At 42.9% G+C, this 17,400-nt stretch overlaps 1 protein-coding gene across 1 annotated transcript in view; it reads left to right on the top strand.

Moving 5' to 3' along the window:
• The first annotated feature begins 481 nt into the window (after window positions 1-481).
• FRMD4A (FERM domain containing 4A) overlaps window positions 482-17,400 on the top strand; it is a 486,837-nt gene continuing 469,918 nt past the window's right edge. The window contains exon 1 of the mRNA XM_063134285.1: window positions 482-634. Within this exon, the coding sequence (XP_062990355.1) occupies window positions 572-634 (63 nt within the window). The 5' untranslated portion in view covers window positions 482-571. The remainder of the gene's footprint in view (window positions 635-17,400) is intronic.

The raw sequence follows: 17,400 nt of genomic DNA, 5'->3' as shown, positions 1-17,400 counted from the left end.
TATTATTATTATTTTGCATTGTTTCTGCAGCGTTGGAACGGGAAGGGTGGGGGCCCTAAAGTGAATTGTTAAAATCTGGTTTGTAGAAGCTTGATCCGCAATGGAGATTATTCCCCTGACAGTTAAAAGCAATTAGTTGTATTTCCTACACGGAGGTGCGAGACTGTGCTGCATTCCTGTATTTTTAACCTTACATGCAAGGTGTGTGTGTGTATGTGTGTGTGTGTGTGTGTGTGTTAGGTATGGATGCTGTGTTCTTATTGCTGTGTGCACATTTTTAACTATCCTGCAGATTCCAGTCTGATCTTTCGTCTCTCTCTAGCAAGCACTCTCCTTCATCTCTCGTCCTCCCTGTGGTGTCAAATTTGGCCTAGCTCGTGCTGCTTTCTGCCTTGCAGGATTTTAAACCTATCTCTGTATATTTCTCAAAAAACACCCCCTTCTCCTATCGGAGAATTTCCTCTCTGAGCTTGATTTTGGATTTCTGTGTTTGTAGACTGCAGGAGGTGGCGGTGGTTGCTTTGCCCTTGACAGAGGGCCAAGAGCTGATCGAATCCAAGGGAGGATTTCTATGCAAGAGGACCAGGCGATGGCTGTGCAACGAGCCCCCGAGTCTGCTCTTAGCTTGTTGATGGTAAGTGGCTGAATGAAATGTCGAGGCCGGCTGGCCTGAGCCACGGGTGCAGATCATGTTGGGGTGTGGATGAGTTATGCTGGTGTGATGATGGTGGGGTGGTGGTGGTTGTTTTGACAAAATGGACAGGGAAGATGACGTGGTGGTGGCTTTTCTTTGGCCATCGGACATAAAAAGCTAATGGTTTAGAGCAAACTTTAATTTATGGATGTCATATTGTTGCTGCAACAACAAAACACATCTGTGTTTTCTGTTTTATGCTGTTTGGAAGGCCTTTGGCTAGAAAAGCAGCTACCAAGAGATGATGATGATGATGATGATGATGATGATGATAGCCTGCAGTTTACCACAACTGGGTGTGCAGTTGTCTCTGTCCCTTATACTAGCACCTGGATCTCTCTGCATTATTCAGTAAATAAACACTAAGGGCCTTTGCCCTTGACTGCCTTCATATGTGTCCCCATTAACAATTGATGGTGCCTTTAAGGACGGCTGTGTTATGGCTTTTAGGCTGCTGCATGCATATGTATCCCCTGAAATACCTAATGGCCATGCAGGTCCTGTTATCGACTGCATAACAAGGGAGAGTGTGTGCGTTTCAGCCATTTCCCCCAACATGTGGACCTACTGACCCACTTTTCAAAGTTCTGTGAATGTATGCCATTTTAGGACGATCCTTTTGGTTTAAATTAAAATAAAGCCTTGAACACTCTGTGGAATTGAGTTCTAAACTCTGTGTGTGTGCGCGTGTACATTTGCCATCAGGAATCATTTCAGGTTCGGGGGTTTTCAAATGTTGAATCAGTCCGTGTCGTCCCCCCTGTCCCCCCCCCCCCCGGCCTTCTTTTCTTGCTGGGAATAGAAAGATTACAAACAGAAGTGCAACATGTATTGATCTCTGCTTTCTTGTGGGCTAGAAATGATCTCCTGGAACACGGCATTTGCAGACATGACGAGATGCCGTAGAGTAATGGCCTCGTGGCCTCTTGAGTGGTTAGCAAAGGTCAAACAGAGAAGAGCACATTTTATGTCCACCACTAAATACTCTATTACATTTACTGATGGTTTGTATTTATATTTATCGGTGGCTGTTATAACAAGCAACCTGTGGCATGCTGCTGACTTGTCTTTTCCCCTGCCTCCTGGTTTTTCCCTCTTTTCATCTTATGCCAAAGGATCCCTATCTTCAACACCCTGGTCTTCCAACTGTTCAGCTAGCATAAACCTGTGTCCTCGAGTATGTTTTGCAAAGTACTGATGATGTTCACATGAGCAGGTGTGCCATCAATTCGAATTACAGGACTGGAGAGTGGCAGTCTCCTTTTGCTTGTATGCTAACAAACAATCTGAATTTTGTGCTACAGCCACAATCTCACCCAAGTTTTTCTTTATTGTATACGTCAAACTAATTTGGGCACTATGACAAAGTTGCACACCTGAAATGGTCCCACACAATACGGCATGGCTTCATGCATAACTAGGCACATGTTCATGCAGACATTCAATGGTTTTGCCTTCAAGGGTTGGTCCACTATAGCATAGTTCGACTGGTACCTGGTTGATCTTTTAGCTCAAGCTTTGGGGATTGTACATTGCTATGAAGAGCATGTCTTCTGGGAACTGTTACATCCAAGGAATATAAATGGAGATGCATGTATACAAATGTCCGGTCGTGCAGACCGTGTTACTTCTCTTTCCGAGTGGGATGATCTTCAGCACTGATACCTGAAGGACAAATCTTTACGCTATTTTAGACCCACCAGCTCCATTGAAATTTGGAGTTAATTCAAGATGCATGTTTATCACTTGACTTAGCGCAATATGTGAAGAGACTATTGAGAAGCGCTGCAATTTTTAGTGCAATGAATATTGTGGATGTGGTATGCATTTGTGGTTCATGCATGCATGCATGCCAATGACCAAGTGATGGATATGCATGGGTGAACCAATCCTAGCTCCATATCCGCAATATGGAATGCATTGATTAAGAAACAAGTCCCACTGAACTCAGTCTTTCTTCTCTGTAACATGTTTAGGATCAGGCACTGAAGCTGCTTGAATTAGATGAGTTGGAATGTGAATTGAACTGTAAAGTCTCTTGTTGCTGTGCTGAGAAGATCACAATCTTAAGATGGTGGAAAGAGCACACATTTCAGCTAAGAAGAAATCCTGCGTAACGCTTTCCCTTTGCTCCTTCCTCCCCCCCCCCCCAGTGTGCTGTAAACACCAAACAAAAATCCCTATTTATCTTCCTAGTGCCCATCTACTTCCAAGGCACCTCTAAATAGTTTCCCTTTTACAATGTTTCCATAACTCATCTTGCAATGAGATTTGCTAATAGAATCTCTTTATACTGTCACTCTCCTGCAATATGGGGTATTATATTCTTGACCCAAGGGAGAGGTCCAGAGAGATGGCTTTTAATAACAAAATGGGCTTGGCTTGGCTTGGCAGACGTTTCTTAGCAACCAGAAAAATGCTTATCATTATGGTGTGTGTGTGTGTGTGAGAGAGAGAGGGGGGGGAGGGGGAAGGGGGAATATAGAGCAGCCTTCCCCAATCTGGTGCCCTCCAGATGTTTTAGATTTCAACTCCCATCATCCCTAGCCTGCATGGTCAATTATCTGGAATGCTGGGAGTTGTAGTCCAAAACATCTGGCAAAGAGGCAGGGCTTGCACATTGCAAGGCTTTCTGCGAAGGGAGGGGGGAAGCAGAGGGACATCCCATGTTGTCAGTGAGAGCCACACCATCCAGTGTCAGGGGTGCCATGCTTTTCTCCATAGGAATAAAAGGCAGCCATTTACTTATATGGGAGAAAGTAAACTTCTCGATGTGGATGACTGCTAGTTCTCTTCCCTATCGCTTCAAGCATGTTCCTGTTGCTTTATCCCCCACCTGTATCTGTGCCACCTTCAGTTCTGTTTCTTGGTCATGATGAGAACGGCAGAACGCTATTACTGATTTGAGTGGGAAATGGTAAAAAGAAATTGCGTGAGAATTGCTAAGATTCTCAGCAAGGCTCAAAAGCCCGTTTGCGAATCTGTTTTATATTAAATTTCACAAAAGCTGTGCATTTGAAGGGCATTTGTTGTGGCTGCCTTTTATAGTACAGATTTTTATATTTGTTAAATCAGCACATGTCAAATGATCGCATGTGCACATGCACATTCCCCTTTTTTTTTTAAAGGAAAAGGCTTTGTGCTTTTGACATGCATACCTAGTGTACAAAGTCATGTAACTGTTCATAGGAATGGTTGCTCAGTGTATAAAACCTCTGCCATGGTTCACATAGATAGCTGGGGTGGTATTACAATTGTATTGCAGTAGATCAGTGTAAGCGCCTCTCTTCTCTCCAGTATGAACCCAGGACCAGTACATGATTCTTTCCTACTTTCTTCGGAGCCATCTCATACTAACAAATACTCTAGGACACTTACAATCAATCAGACTTTATCTTCGCAACATCCCTGTTGTGAATAACCAAAGAGATGGCAATTTGCACCCAGAGATTTCCAAGGCTGGGATTTGAACCCCTCTCCCATCTTTAGATATAACATGCCCTACCGCTATACCACACTGCATCCCTCTAGAAGGTTTTGTCATGTGCTGTAGCTGCCCAAGCGTCCCCAAGGAGACAAAATCAAGGAAAGTTCTGAGGCCAATCCACAAAGCTTTATTACAAACAATTAACACTTCTGTAACACAAACTAGATACCTTTATGGGAAAATCCCCCCTAGGCAACGCTATGCAGACTAAGCAAAACAATTGACCGTTCAAAGGAAAGAAAAGGCTTTTCAAATGTCCCAAGCTTCAAGGTGGCGGAGGGTAGGGTGCGTGGACGCCTTCTCACACAATCTCTCCGACTGTCTCTTTGCTGCTAATCTCGCTGAACGTTTTAACTTCCAGCAATTCCTAGCATCTAGTAATGTTTTGGAATGTTCACCCCCGGAAGTGGACTCCCCGTCTCCTGAGAGCATAGGATCTGGCCTTGAGGAGACAGACTCTGGGAGGGGCGCATTCGCAGCTGGAGGCTCTCCCATGTGAACTTCCTCCCCCACTGGCTAGGCATCTTCTGAATCAGAATCTGTTTCTGATTGATTTCCTAGGTCACCTGCTCCCAACACCGGAGCAGTAGGGGCATACATGACAGGTTTGGTCATCTCGAAACACTCATACACTGACAAATGTTAGAAGAGAACATGACTTGCCACTTTAGGCGGGTTAACACGTCCTGCTAAGCCACCCCGCGAATAAGCCATGGTGGGTTGATTGTTCACGGATCAATTCATGGTACACCCGAAAGACAATTGGGATTATCATGGCTTGTTCTCCCCCTCCTTTCCCCATAGTCCTCCAGCGAGCTCTAGCACATATCCCAGGGCACATATCCTTTGTGGCAAAATCTGTCATCTCTCCCTCCCCACTCTGATCACTACCCCTTTTCATACTGTTTTTTTTCTTTTTTGCTACCTCAACAATGTGCAATTGGGGTCACTAAAATGCACAGTTGGGATCACAGATGATGATGATGAAGATTTGTTGGACTTTTGCAGGTGTGCAAGTGCATACTTACGGCTGTCTGATATGTGGAGTCTTGCTCTATCAATTTCCTTGTATGTTTCAGCTATCAAAGAGAGTTGCAAAGGGAAGTAGCTAACATACAAGGAAATTGACAAGATGAGGTTGCATATTGGCTAATTTGCATACAATTATGAAGGACCAAGGGAGAAATAATATTAAGTGAAAGAAGGAACCCAGTGCCGGAATTAAGAACCTTCTCCTCCAATAAGTTCTTGCCCAATTGCTAACATCACCTTTGGAGGCTCTTTTCTGGGTGCTCCCACACCATAATGGTGCTACAGATGACTATTATTTATTTATTTAAAATATTTATATCCCGCCCTATATCACTAAGATCTCAGGGCGGCGTACAGATAAAAACATACAGTATAAAACAATAAATATACACAGTTAAAAACAAATTAAACCATGATCCAAGTTAAAACAATATATAATTTAAAAGCAATAGATACAGTTAAAACAATGTGCCAGTGAGTTTAACCATCAAAGGCTTTGTTAAAAAGCCATGTTTTTACTTGGTGTCGAAATGCAATCAATGTTCGCGCCAATCGGGCCTCCAAGGGGAGGGCATTCCACAGTCGGGGTGCCACCACAGAGAAAGCCCTCCCCCTTGTCCCATCATAACGTATATGTTGCATTGGTGGGATACGGAGAAGGGCTCCTCCAACAGATCTAAGGTCTCGGGAGGAAGAGTTTTCTCTGTAGTGGCCGCCTGTCTGCGAAATGCTTTTTCCAGGAAGATCCACCTTATGCCTTCATTGTGTACATTTAGACACCAGGTTAAGACCTTTCTTTTCCAACAGGTGCTCAGTCTTTACTCAGCTGCTCTGATTAGTAACTTTACTGATGGCTCTTTAATATTTTTTTATATTTTTAATGTTCGAATAGCTTAATATGTTAATATTTTCATGGTTGTATTTATTGTTTTGGTTGTCCTTTTATTATTTTGGGCTTTTTATGGTTGTAAACTGCCCTGAGGGCATCTGCCAGTTGGGTAGTGTAATAAATTCAAAGAAGGATGGAAGGACAAAGGAGCATCTTATTATGTACTGACTCACAGTACATTTCAGACCAATCCAGCGGAGGGAATAGGGTAGGTATCCTCTTGGTAGTTGTAAAGTCCATACCTGATAGCTTACTTAGGTTAGCATTTGAGCCCAGCTTGAAAGCCATAATATATATTGCTCAGATTACAGGAGATAAGTGTAAGAACTTCGCCCCCAAAGCTGGAAAATGAGGCTGGTACATACCACAAGTAACTCTCTTACATCATCAGCTGGTTGACACCTGGATTGCAGCTGGCTGTCTCTGTGTTTCTGCTGCTCCAGCATGTGCAACATCCTTGCAGAGGGGCTATCGAATTTCTCATGTGGATAGAATACAAAGCACTGATGGGAATAGCTGCTATTGGAAGCCTGGTTTCTCGCCTTCATTTTTTCCTCCTGCCCACAGGAAAGCATTCCAAATCAAAAGGCATGTATTGATCAAAGGGTGTTGAATGGCACTGTAAGTTATGTCAGCTGGGCTCGGTTGCGACAGCACCGTGGCATTCTCATAGAATGAGATCTGCGGGACCTGACCTCCAGACTGCCAGAGGTCAACATGCCTTTTAATCGGTATTTATTTGATGGAAGTAGCTCAGAATAAGAAGGTGTCCTATGGATGCCCCAGTAAGTCAAAAGCCTGCCAGTCAGGTTGTGATTCTTTCCACCCCACCCATTCTTCAACAGTTGCCCTGTACTTTCTAGGAGCTTTAGCGCCATTGATTCTTTTCACCTTCTGATTCGGTGGATTATTATTATTATTATTATTATTATTATTATTATTATTATTGTAATTCATATCTTGTGTTGGTCAGGCTGGGGCTGAATCTCATCAGGGAGCATGTGTTTTTTTTGTTGGGAATATTGCAACCTTGTCTGCAAGTTACTGGAAGGGGTCAGGGTTACAATTAGTTCGTTCATGGAAATTTTGGCAACAGCTAGACTTATGATCTCTATAGCTTACAGTCTGGCTTCCTGTGATTTTTTCTCCCTTTTGCTCCAACACACCCCTGACTTCCACCATTCCTGGAGCCCTTGGGTTTGCTCTCTCACTTCTGCCTGGGTAATAGAACACAAAATGGATCAAAGAACCCCCCCCTTTTTATTTTGAAACTCTATGCTGTACCTGCATTTATATGCAAGGACATTTGTGAGTAAAACCATTGTACTTTCTCTTCCCCAAAGAAGGGTGTGATCTCGTTTTTATTATAAGATCGTCTTGTACGTATGTGGGACTGGGGACACTCATTTTGTTTTGCCTTTTGTTTTTTCTCTGCTAATTGTCTTTCTAACAAAAGACATCAATACTAAATAATCCCATCAGTTTTCTGAGCCAGGGGGCCTAAGGGCAGAAAATTCATCTCTCCTCTGCTGCCTTTCTGTTTTTGCCATAATATTTATACCAGGCTACTTACTCTTGAGGCTTCATGGTGCTTGCCGGCTGCAGGTCCAATGCTGTACATCCTCTGTACCTTTCCCTGCCTGGAGAAGTTTCTGAGGCCCAAGCGCATATATTCCCAAGTAGTATAGTAAGCTAGGGACCAGCTTCAAGCCAGAAGAGCCGGCTGGTTGGTTAATCACGATCTCATGCAATTTAGGGATTGGGTATGGCTCATTTTCCTCCCAGGAAGTAGCCCCTGGGAATGGGTGGAGCCTAAGTCCTATAAAACGCTTTAGACCTGTTGAACAAATTAAGCCCTGGAGCAATGCATCATTTGGTGGTATCATGAGGGTGTCAGACCTGGCTACTGCCAAATTAGGGTGTGTTTATGGCAGTTGTTGGGAAGACTGGACAATGCAGAAGACCCTTGTTACTCAGACCAAACAACAACCCTGACCCAGAAGTATTTATAGATGGTCACTTTGCCCTACCTCTATTTGAATGCCTTAACTCTGTCTGAATGACATTCAAGAACATTTTTATAATGATCTGGCTGAGTAGCTTGTCAATAGGTAGGTTTTGAGGACCACCACAGCCAACGCTTGGTGGTGGTACTCAGGCTAAACATCCCACCCGAGAAGGTCGTCCCTTCTCAAGCATGCCCCTCCCCCAATCTTAGTGAACCTATGCAAAACAAAACACACTGTATGGGCAGCCAAGGCTTTGATCCCACCCACTCTCAGCCTGTGGTTACTCGTCATGAGGGAATATAATCCTCAGGGTGAAAAAGTTCTCCCGCTCCTTGTCTATGAGCATGGCTCTTGCTTCGGACGGAAGACATTTTGGATTCATTTTCTCTGCATTGGGGGGAAAAAAAGGTCAGCACCTTTGAGGGTGGGAGTAGCAACTTGTTCAGTGATTGATCTATTAGCGACTTAATTTTAAGTTGTAGAACAGTGTATTTTATCTTTCTGTATTTTTGCACCTTACTGGTGGTCAGATCGTAAATAAACAATGTATGTATGTGTGTATGTATAGGTTACAACAGGGCAGTATCCACCAATTTGTCAATACCTTGACTCTCTAAATAGTTCCAGATATAGGAGAACATCTCCACTAGCTAGACTGATGGAAGGGCATTTTGGGGATCTATCTCGACATCTTGCTCTTGGAAAGTGGCTAAGTTGAAAGAATAGCCCCTGTTTTACCACACTGTGAATTTTATAGAGATTTGATGGCTCGTCTTATTTCCCCATTCCTTTTTATCCTATCTGGGAAATACTAACAAGTTTTACATTTCTATTCTGCCGGCAGATGTTAAAACTAGATCGCAACTGCTAAAGCAAAGATGAGCTAAGGGAGCACTATTTAATTGTTAGATGAACATGAATTTTACTTGTGTATGACTTACTTAGGCTCATCCGACGAGCGTTTTACTGCACACTCGTTACAGGACACTCGTGAATTACTCACATGACGTCGTCTGCCTCTCGCCCGTCTTCTGCCCCTTCTGGCCATTATTGTGTTGCAAAAAAACCCTCATTAAGTCCGGTTGCTGCTCTCTCCTACCGGACTGAATGGGGCTAATTACTTCCTGTTTTCAGGAAGCGACGTGGGAGCGGTGACAGAACAAGCGACGGGAGCCGCACATTTGACTAGGAGCTTTATCACACCAGCGTTATACTGTGCAATCGCTGTAAACTGCATGCAAAGAACTCAGAAGTTTTCCACCTTATAATCTGCTTTGATTGTGAAGTCCTCCCATGCATCCTGCCTTAATTGTGCAATAAAGCCAAAAGATTCGCCGTATTTAGCCCTTACTTTTTGAACGTATCTTCCGAGCCGCCACTGGGGCACAGGAGCAGGATTTTAAAGAAATGCTTATATCTGCATAAGTTTTAAAGATAAAGACACCAAAATTGGCACAGTAATAGATATTAGGGAGAGCATTAAGCATACCAAATTTGAATTGAATTGGATCATCCGTTGATTTTTTATGATTTTTTTACATTTCCCCCCTTAAACTCACTTCCTGGTATGCAAAGAATCGCTGTCGCCCAGTAGCAAAAACGACAACAACCGCGAAAGCTTAGTGCTACGGGGATAATCCGAGGGAAGCAGGTACATGGGATGAAACTCTATGTGTGATAAAGCTGTTTATGTACCCTTAGCTTATTGATTTTATTTGTAAACAATCTCTTTTTACCATTCCTAGTTTGTAGTTTTAATCAGGTAATATCCTTTCTGCTTATAATCAGCATAATACCAAATTAATGTACTGTATTAATATATATATTTGTATTTTATATATTTGTGTCCTATGGTCTGTAGACCAAAATAAACTAATTGATTGATTGATTGATTGTTTGATTGGGTGGGAGGATAGTGCAGTGGTTGAGCGCATGCTTTGAATGCAGAAGATCCCAGGTTTGAACCTTGGCATCTCCAGGTAGCAGCCAGATGGGGGAAAGACCTCTGTTGCAGATGCTTGAGAACCTCTTCTTGTAAGAGACAAAGCTTCGTCCATGCCTTCACCCTCACTCATTGGGGTGTCCTGGTGCAGGTGAAACAGCACTGTCTGTGCTCCAGCCGTTGCTTTGACAGGGCAACAGTGCTGTTGTGGGGCACAGCCATACCCTGTTATGTTCCTCACCTGAAGTAGACAATACTGACATAGAAGGAGTATTAGAGCTTCATCCCACGTATCTGTTTCCCTCGAATTATCCCCTACAGCGCTAAGCTGTCGGCATTGTTGTTGTTGTTGCTAAATCACACCCTGGGCGGCATCACTCCTAAGATCCTTTGCAAAGGGTTTAAGGGGGAAATGTAAAAAAATCATTAAAAATCAATGGATGACCCAATCTGATTCAAATTTGGTATGCTTAAAGCTCTCCTTAATATCTATTACTGTGCCAATTTTGATGCCTTTATCTTTAAAGCTTACGCAGATGTAAGCATTTGTTTAATTTTTCTTTGAACATATCAAATCCTGCTCCTGTGCCCCAGTGGCCACTTGGAAAACAAGAAATGATTTGCTCGAAAACTAGTAGCAAAATAGGGCGGGTCTTTTCCCTTTATAGCACAATTAAAGCAGGATGCATGGGAGTGCTTCACAGTCAAAGCAGATTATAAACTGGAAAACTTCAGAGTCCTTTGCACGCAATTCGCAGTGATTGCATAGTATAACCTTGGTGTGATAAAGCTCTTAGTCTGACCTGATATAAGGCAGCTTTCTATGTTCTCATGCAAATATGGCGGCAACAGTGGTGGTGATGATTTGCTTTTAAAAGCAAAGCATTGCTTAGTTTCTAAAAGTTATAATTTATTTCTATAAAGCATGCACTACCTCTGCTATCTAGATAATGTTTCACTTCAAAATACCTCCCCAGGGGTTATTCCTTCTTCCTAGAGTGGTGAACCCCGACACGCCTCTAAAATATGAACATAAAATCTCTCATTGATCGAGCTGCATTGTTCCTGTGGCTCCTTGGATTTTGTCCCCTCGTCATTTGTGTAACGTTAATGAGGAGCTGCGGTATAACATATGTTTGGACTAGTACCTGTCTGAAATGTGTGTTGTAGTCAATATATTACAGCAGGAACAAGGACATAGCCTTGGAATAATTGAAACACCTTTCCTGATTCTGATTAACATGAACAAAATGAAGCCTTAATGGTCAAAGCCCAGCGTATTTTCTAATTAATCACAGGCTGACTAAAAACAATGTTTTGGACCATTACTTTTATGCCATTAGTTCCAAAGGAAGTGTCTCATCAAGGACATCTTCATTGCAATCTATATGGAATATGTTGCCATGGGTACTCAATGCAGCTAGCTATTAGCACTCTGTGCCTTCCTTTCATTTTAATGTGAGGGATTAAAGGGAGGGGGTTAATAGTGAGGAGGTACTTTTTTCCCTGAGGAGTAGTGGTGATTTATTTATTTATTTATTTATTTATTTATTTATTTATTTATTTGCAGTGAATGCAAATCTTACGTTATCTTTGAAAATGACATGATGATGAAACCCAATCCTTGGACACTCACCTCTTTCTTTCAATTAGCATTTCTCATGTAGATTATTATAGCAGGTTGGGGTTCATATGGGGTGTGTGATGGTGAGATCATTATTGGCTAGGCAATGGTGTTTTCCTTTCTAGATGAGGAGGATGATAGGACAGTTGAACTCTCTCTCTCTCTCTCTCTCTCTCTCTCTCTCTCTCTCTCTCTCTCTCTGTATCCCCTCTGCTGATATTTTAGGTGCACAGCTAACGTTTCAATGGCTGGTGTCAATTGTCAGTAACAGTTAGGAAGGATGTGCTATTCAAGTACCATCTGCCTTGACGATGCAGCAGATGCATAATTGATATTCACTGCTGAACACTTGATTTTTGTTTTTATTTTTGCAACAAAAAAAAAGGGGGTAATGCTAAATTTTATTTATACACAGCAAGGCTCAATATGCATGTGCGTCATCTCCTTGCATAGTCTTTGAAGACAAGCTTCTATACTGAAATATTGCTAGTGTGCAATATTTAAAGTGATCCTTTAAAACTAAACTGGTTAGAAGACCTAACTATTTATAGCAGGATATAACTTAGAATCTCACCAAATGTCACTAGCTGACATTTTGGGATTTTATGGATTTAAACATTCAGTAAAAATCATTGGAGGTGTGCACAATTTAATATTGTTAAGTTCTGCATCTTCTTCATGGTGCCGTGCTGATCCCTATAGAACTCATCGAAGGCCATTTCTACACCTGCCTTTTTCCCCGGGATCATCCCTGTGCATCCAAATGGCACACAGGGAATCCCGGGAGCAAGCAGGGACAATCCTTCCATTTTCCTGGGATAATCCTTAGGTGTAGAAAGGGCCCAAGAACTACACTAGTGTCCATACTGTTATGGCCCAGATTCCCAGAGACAACTAGCACAGCAGGCAAGATGGAACAGCAGCTGCCTTAGTTCTCTGTTTACAAAACATACCTTTGGTTTTAGGCCTTGAAACAGTTTAAAACCACAAGAATGGTGTTTGTGCTTGTTAGATCTTAGCACTGTTGTTGTTTTATCCTGTGACCGTTTTAACTTGTTTAGGGTATTATTATATTCTTCTACTTCATCATGGTTTAAGCTCTATTTTGTGAACTGCATTGGCTATTGGATAGTATAGAAATGCAATAAATGACATCAGAAATAAATAAAAACATACCACTTTTAAAGGCCTAGCTAGGAGAACAGAGTTGTTGAACTACCAAGACTGGAGTGAATGGATTGAAGAAGCCTGAAAGGCATTTAATTTGAATATACTTGTGCAATGTAATACCTCTCTATCGTTGGGTTGGTGTTGTAGCCGTGCAGTGGGCGCTTTAATACACTTTGCCCTTCTTTACCCTGCCAGCTCAGCATCAAGCAGTTAATATGAGGTCACCTCCCCCCCCCCCATTTAAAACTTGTATACCCAGACACACACATGCCGTATACGCCTCAGTGAAACTTCTTTATTACTTTTTCTAAGTGAGGCTAAAGGCTTTGGTGAAGACTTGGGCTGTGGTGACTAGCCCATCCCATTGAATCAGAGGCAAAAGATTACTATACACTTGAAAGATCATGGTAATCTTTCTGGAGTCAGGGGTCAGTGAACTGTGGATTGCAATAGTTTGGCGGCGTTGGCTTCGAAAGCCCAAGTGGGCCCTGATAATTCAATCTGTCTCCCAGCTGCGTGATGTGTGTGAAAGAGGCTGTACTTCTGTCTTTTTGGTCACTTTACTCATTATACCACCCGGGATCATCCATACACCCTGCCCGCCTGGGCCTCTTTCGCCCCACATGATTGATTTGATTTTAATCAAACCATCCCTTGCAATTTTCTTTTCTTTTCTTGGATAGTTGTAATGCACTGACATGTCAAGGGCTGCAATACAGCTTGTGACACTGTGGGCTGTGTTTACAATAGAGTCATGATGTGTGTGAGGTGGTGAGGAGGAGGTTGACATTTGCACACACTCCAATATTTTACAGATGAAAATAGCTGGACATTTCTAGGTACGAGTAATGCCAACATCCACATCACACATGGCTTCCTGAGTCATCCACCTCAAATACAGCGTTGGGCATTGCTGAAGGCATTTCTGTAGCTGCTGTAAGCACTGCCTATCCTCTGCTGCACAGATGTGTGTTCAAGTGACTTCACATGGCCACTCAGAGTGCTTTTGAGCTTCTGTGATGTGCTGGCTGGTTTGTTTTTTGCGGGAACTGAAGCACTAGCTCGAAGGATGGTGGTGGCGTTTACACTAGGAAAAACATACGTTGTGAGCAGTGTACATTAACTAAAACAAAGTTAAATTCCCAAGTGAGAGTTTAAGCACTTAAAACTCACTTATGGCTTGAGAATTATACTGGAAACGTATCACTATGTTTCCTTCTTAAAAAACGATGGCATAAACACACTTAACAAGCAGTAAGTTGCATTAAACTCAATGGGACTTCCTTCTGAGTTGATGTGACTAGAATTATGTTGTTAAAGTGTAAATAGAGAGCTCCGTCACACCAGCAATTTATCGTACTCTCGCTCTGCCTGGTATGTGTTTTTGCATAGTGGTACTCACATGACGTCGTTTCAGTCCTGCAGTCATCTCGCCTCTCCCCCCCCCTTTTATCCGTCTTATTTTGGAGCGGGGAAAGTCTGTTTGTTCCTCCATGTGCAATCAAACCACTCCTCAGTTCCCATGTAAAGCTGTCCTCGCGCTATTAGCACATGCTGATTTTTTTGTTGGGGGCAAGTGGGTTGAAGGGCAGTCTCACTGACGAAAGAGGATGGTGGGGCAGTTCTCCACCAGTACGCCATTTGAATTCCTTTCGTCATTCTGCTTGGGGATGCATGCTGAGTCGGTGGAACGAACGAACGGTCAACTGTACTTTCACTGCACCGACCCTCGTTGTCTTTTGGCTTCCCTCTTTTTTCTGCCCGCTCTATGGTGCTCCGGTGGAATTGTGCAACTACACCCTGACGCCTATCCAATTGCTCAACCGGGAAGTGGGAAGGAGCACAGGCGCATGAGTGCCCCGCACAGCTCAAATGGCAGAAGCAGGCGCAGGTACGACCGATAAAGACCCATTAATGTCTCCCATTAAAAAAAACTCCATTCCGAAAATCCAGAAGGAGGGGGGGAGGAGTGTGCCCACGTCCATCACAATGTCCCTCACAGCCACAACAACCAATGAACTGCAGGGGCAAGGAGAAGGGAGGTAGAGGGGTGGGTGCAATAGCGAGAGAGAAAACAAGTGTAATAAATAAATAAACAAGTTTATTTATTTATTACATTTCTATACCGCCCAATAGCCGGAGCTCTCTGGGCGGTTCACAGATTTCACCGGAATGGTAGTGATACGAGGAAGCACAAGCCAGCACAGGTGAAAAGATGCATGAGCTGAAATAGTACAACAATGCACACACGTGAAAGTGACCAGTGTGTGATACACTAATAAAACAAAGGCAGACAACGCGGGGCCAAACCAGGGCAAAAATGTAGGTGTTGTTGTTGTTCTGGTTGCATTTATATCCTGCCTTTTTCCTTCTAAGGGACCCAAGGCAGCATGCATAATCCTCCTCTCCATTTTATCCTCACAACAACAACCCTGTGAGGTGGGTTGGGCTGAGAGTCTGTGACCGGCCCAAAGTCATCCAGTGGGTTTCCATGGCCAAGTGGGGACTAGAACCCGGATCTCCCGACTCCCAGTCCAACACTTTAGCTACTACACCACACTGTAGGTGTGATGGAGCTCAGAGTGTCTAATCTTGTATTTGATCTGCTTATTTTTTTTTTTTTTTATAGGATAGCACACATTAGGAACTCTTTTGAGATGTGATTACGTGTGTGGAAGGGAATGATTGCACTGGCACTTCTTGTTTATATAGTCAAGAAGGAATTAACTTAGCCACATCCTGAGTCTTTTGTGTGATTTAAAAATGAAGAGTGTGTGTGCTCTTTTTGATAAAAAAAAAAATGCTAGAAAAACGTAATTGTTCAATAAGTTATTTTAATTAATGATTCAAAACGAACCTCCCCAGTCACAGTCTGTGAAATGGCAGGCTTTGCACAACACGATGTTCTAGGACCAAACTATTACTGGTTGTGGCAGCCATGTATTTTGCATTCATGTTCTGCTCAGTTCATATATGAAGCCATGCCTATATGTGCACGTCTGTTTTTAACATCAAAAGAGGCACGCGAATGAGAGTAGCTAAATTCTTCCTGCCCCTTCAGGGCTGGACTAGAGGAAAGTCATCTGAAACGGTGCCACAGACTGTGGCAATTTGGGGAGACTCCACATCTCTGTGAGGCTGTCTAGCTTTATTGCTTTCAATGAACAGTGGGCTCATCTACACCAAGAAGGATATTCCACTATGAAAGTGGTATATAAAAGGCAGGAGCTACACTCCTGCTTTATAGCAGTACTGAAGTGCACTGACCTCTGTTGGGGCCCATTGAGACATACTATATACCGCTCTCATACTGCTATATGCTGCTTGGTGTGGCTCCTGCCTTTTATATACTGCTTTGTGGGGCAGAGCGGTAAAGCAGCAGTTACTGCAGCCGAAACTCTCCCCATATCCTGATTCCGATCCCAGCGGAAGCTAGTTTCAGGCAGCCGGCTCGGGTCGACTCAGCCTTCCATCCTCCCGAGGTCGGTAAAATGAGTACCCAGCTAGCTGGGGGAAAGGTAATAACGGCCAGGGAAGGCAACGGCAAACCACCCCGCTATAAGGCCTGCCAAGAAAACGTCAGCGAAAGCTGGCATCCCTCCAAGAGTAAGTAATGACTCAGTGCTTGCACGAGAGGTTCCTTTCCTTTTTCCTTTCATAGTGGAATATCCTGCTGGGTGTAGATGAGCCCAGCGACAAGCTACCATTTTCAGCAGGCATTTGGGCTGGTTGAAAATTTATTTGTAATTTTGTTCCAGTGATACCGTGTGGTTTTATTTTTATTTTAAATGTGGCGTTGTTGTTGTTGTTTGTTCTGTTGCATTTTTAACTATTTTCTGACGATTCTTAACTTGAGAACCACCAGACTGAATTGGTATCAAAGGGTTTGGCAGATTGCCCTTCTAGAAAAATTGACAGATAAAATGAGGAAAGTGCGAGGAGAATTATGTGAAAATAATTTTGTGGGGATCTGGAAGAAATTTATTGACTTTGTGAATAAAGAAGAAGTGGGAAGGACACCCCCGTTACTATACACAGACTTTTGGAGTGGGTAGGAAGATAGCAATACTAGGGAGGTAGAAGTTCACCCAAGGCGGAAACTTGTAATTTGTATCTGAATTGATATGGAATGCGTAGATATATGTGTATATATAAAGGATGTAGCATTTGACCTCTGTAACCAAAACTACTAAAATAAAATATTTTTTAAAAGAAGAAGAAAAAAGATAGCCACCAGACAGAAAAGCAGGACAACAGTATATTTTAATAAAATAAAGTGTACAAGTGAATGCTGACAATAGCGAATGGACCAGTGGATTGATGAGATCTATTTTGAGGATTTCAGACTGGCGAGGAAGGCTGCCACAAGCAATAGTAGTTTGGTCTTAATTCACTATGTTGTGCAAAGCTTGACATGTCTCAATTATTATTACTTGGGATTGAGAACACTGCCTAATGTGTCTTAAAGCACAATCTTATACATGTCTACTAGGCTGACATCAGTTTCCCAGAGGACCTTTTCTTCTGTCGCCCCCAGATTGTGGAATGGCCTG

Source organism: Elgaria multicarinata, chromosome 9, assembly GCF_023053635.1.
Source record: "Elgaria multicarinata webbii isolate HBS135686 ecotype San Diego chromosome 9, rElgMul1.1.pri, whole genome shotgun sequence".
Taxonomy (NCBI): Eukaryota; Metazoa; Chordata; class Lepidosauria; order Squamata; family Anguidae; genus Elgaria; species Elgaria multicarinata.
The sequence above is the reverse complement of the archived record's forward strand: the minus strand, read 5'-3'. Positions and strand labels throughout refer to the sequence as shown.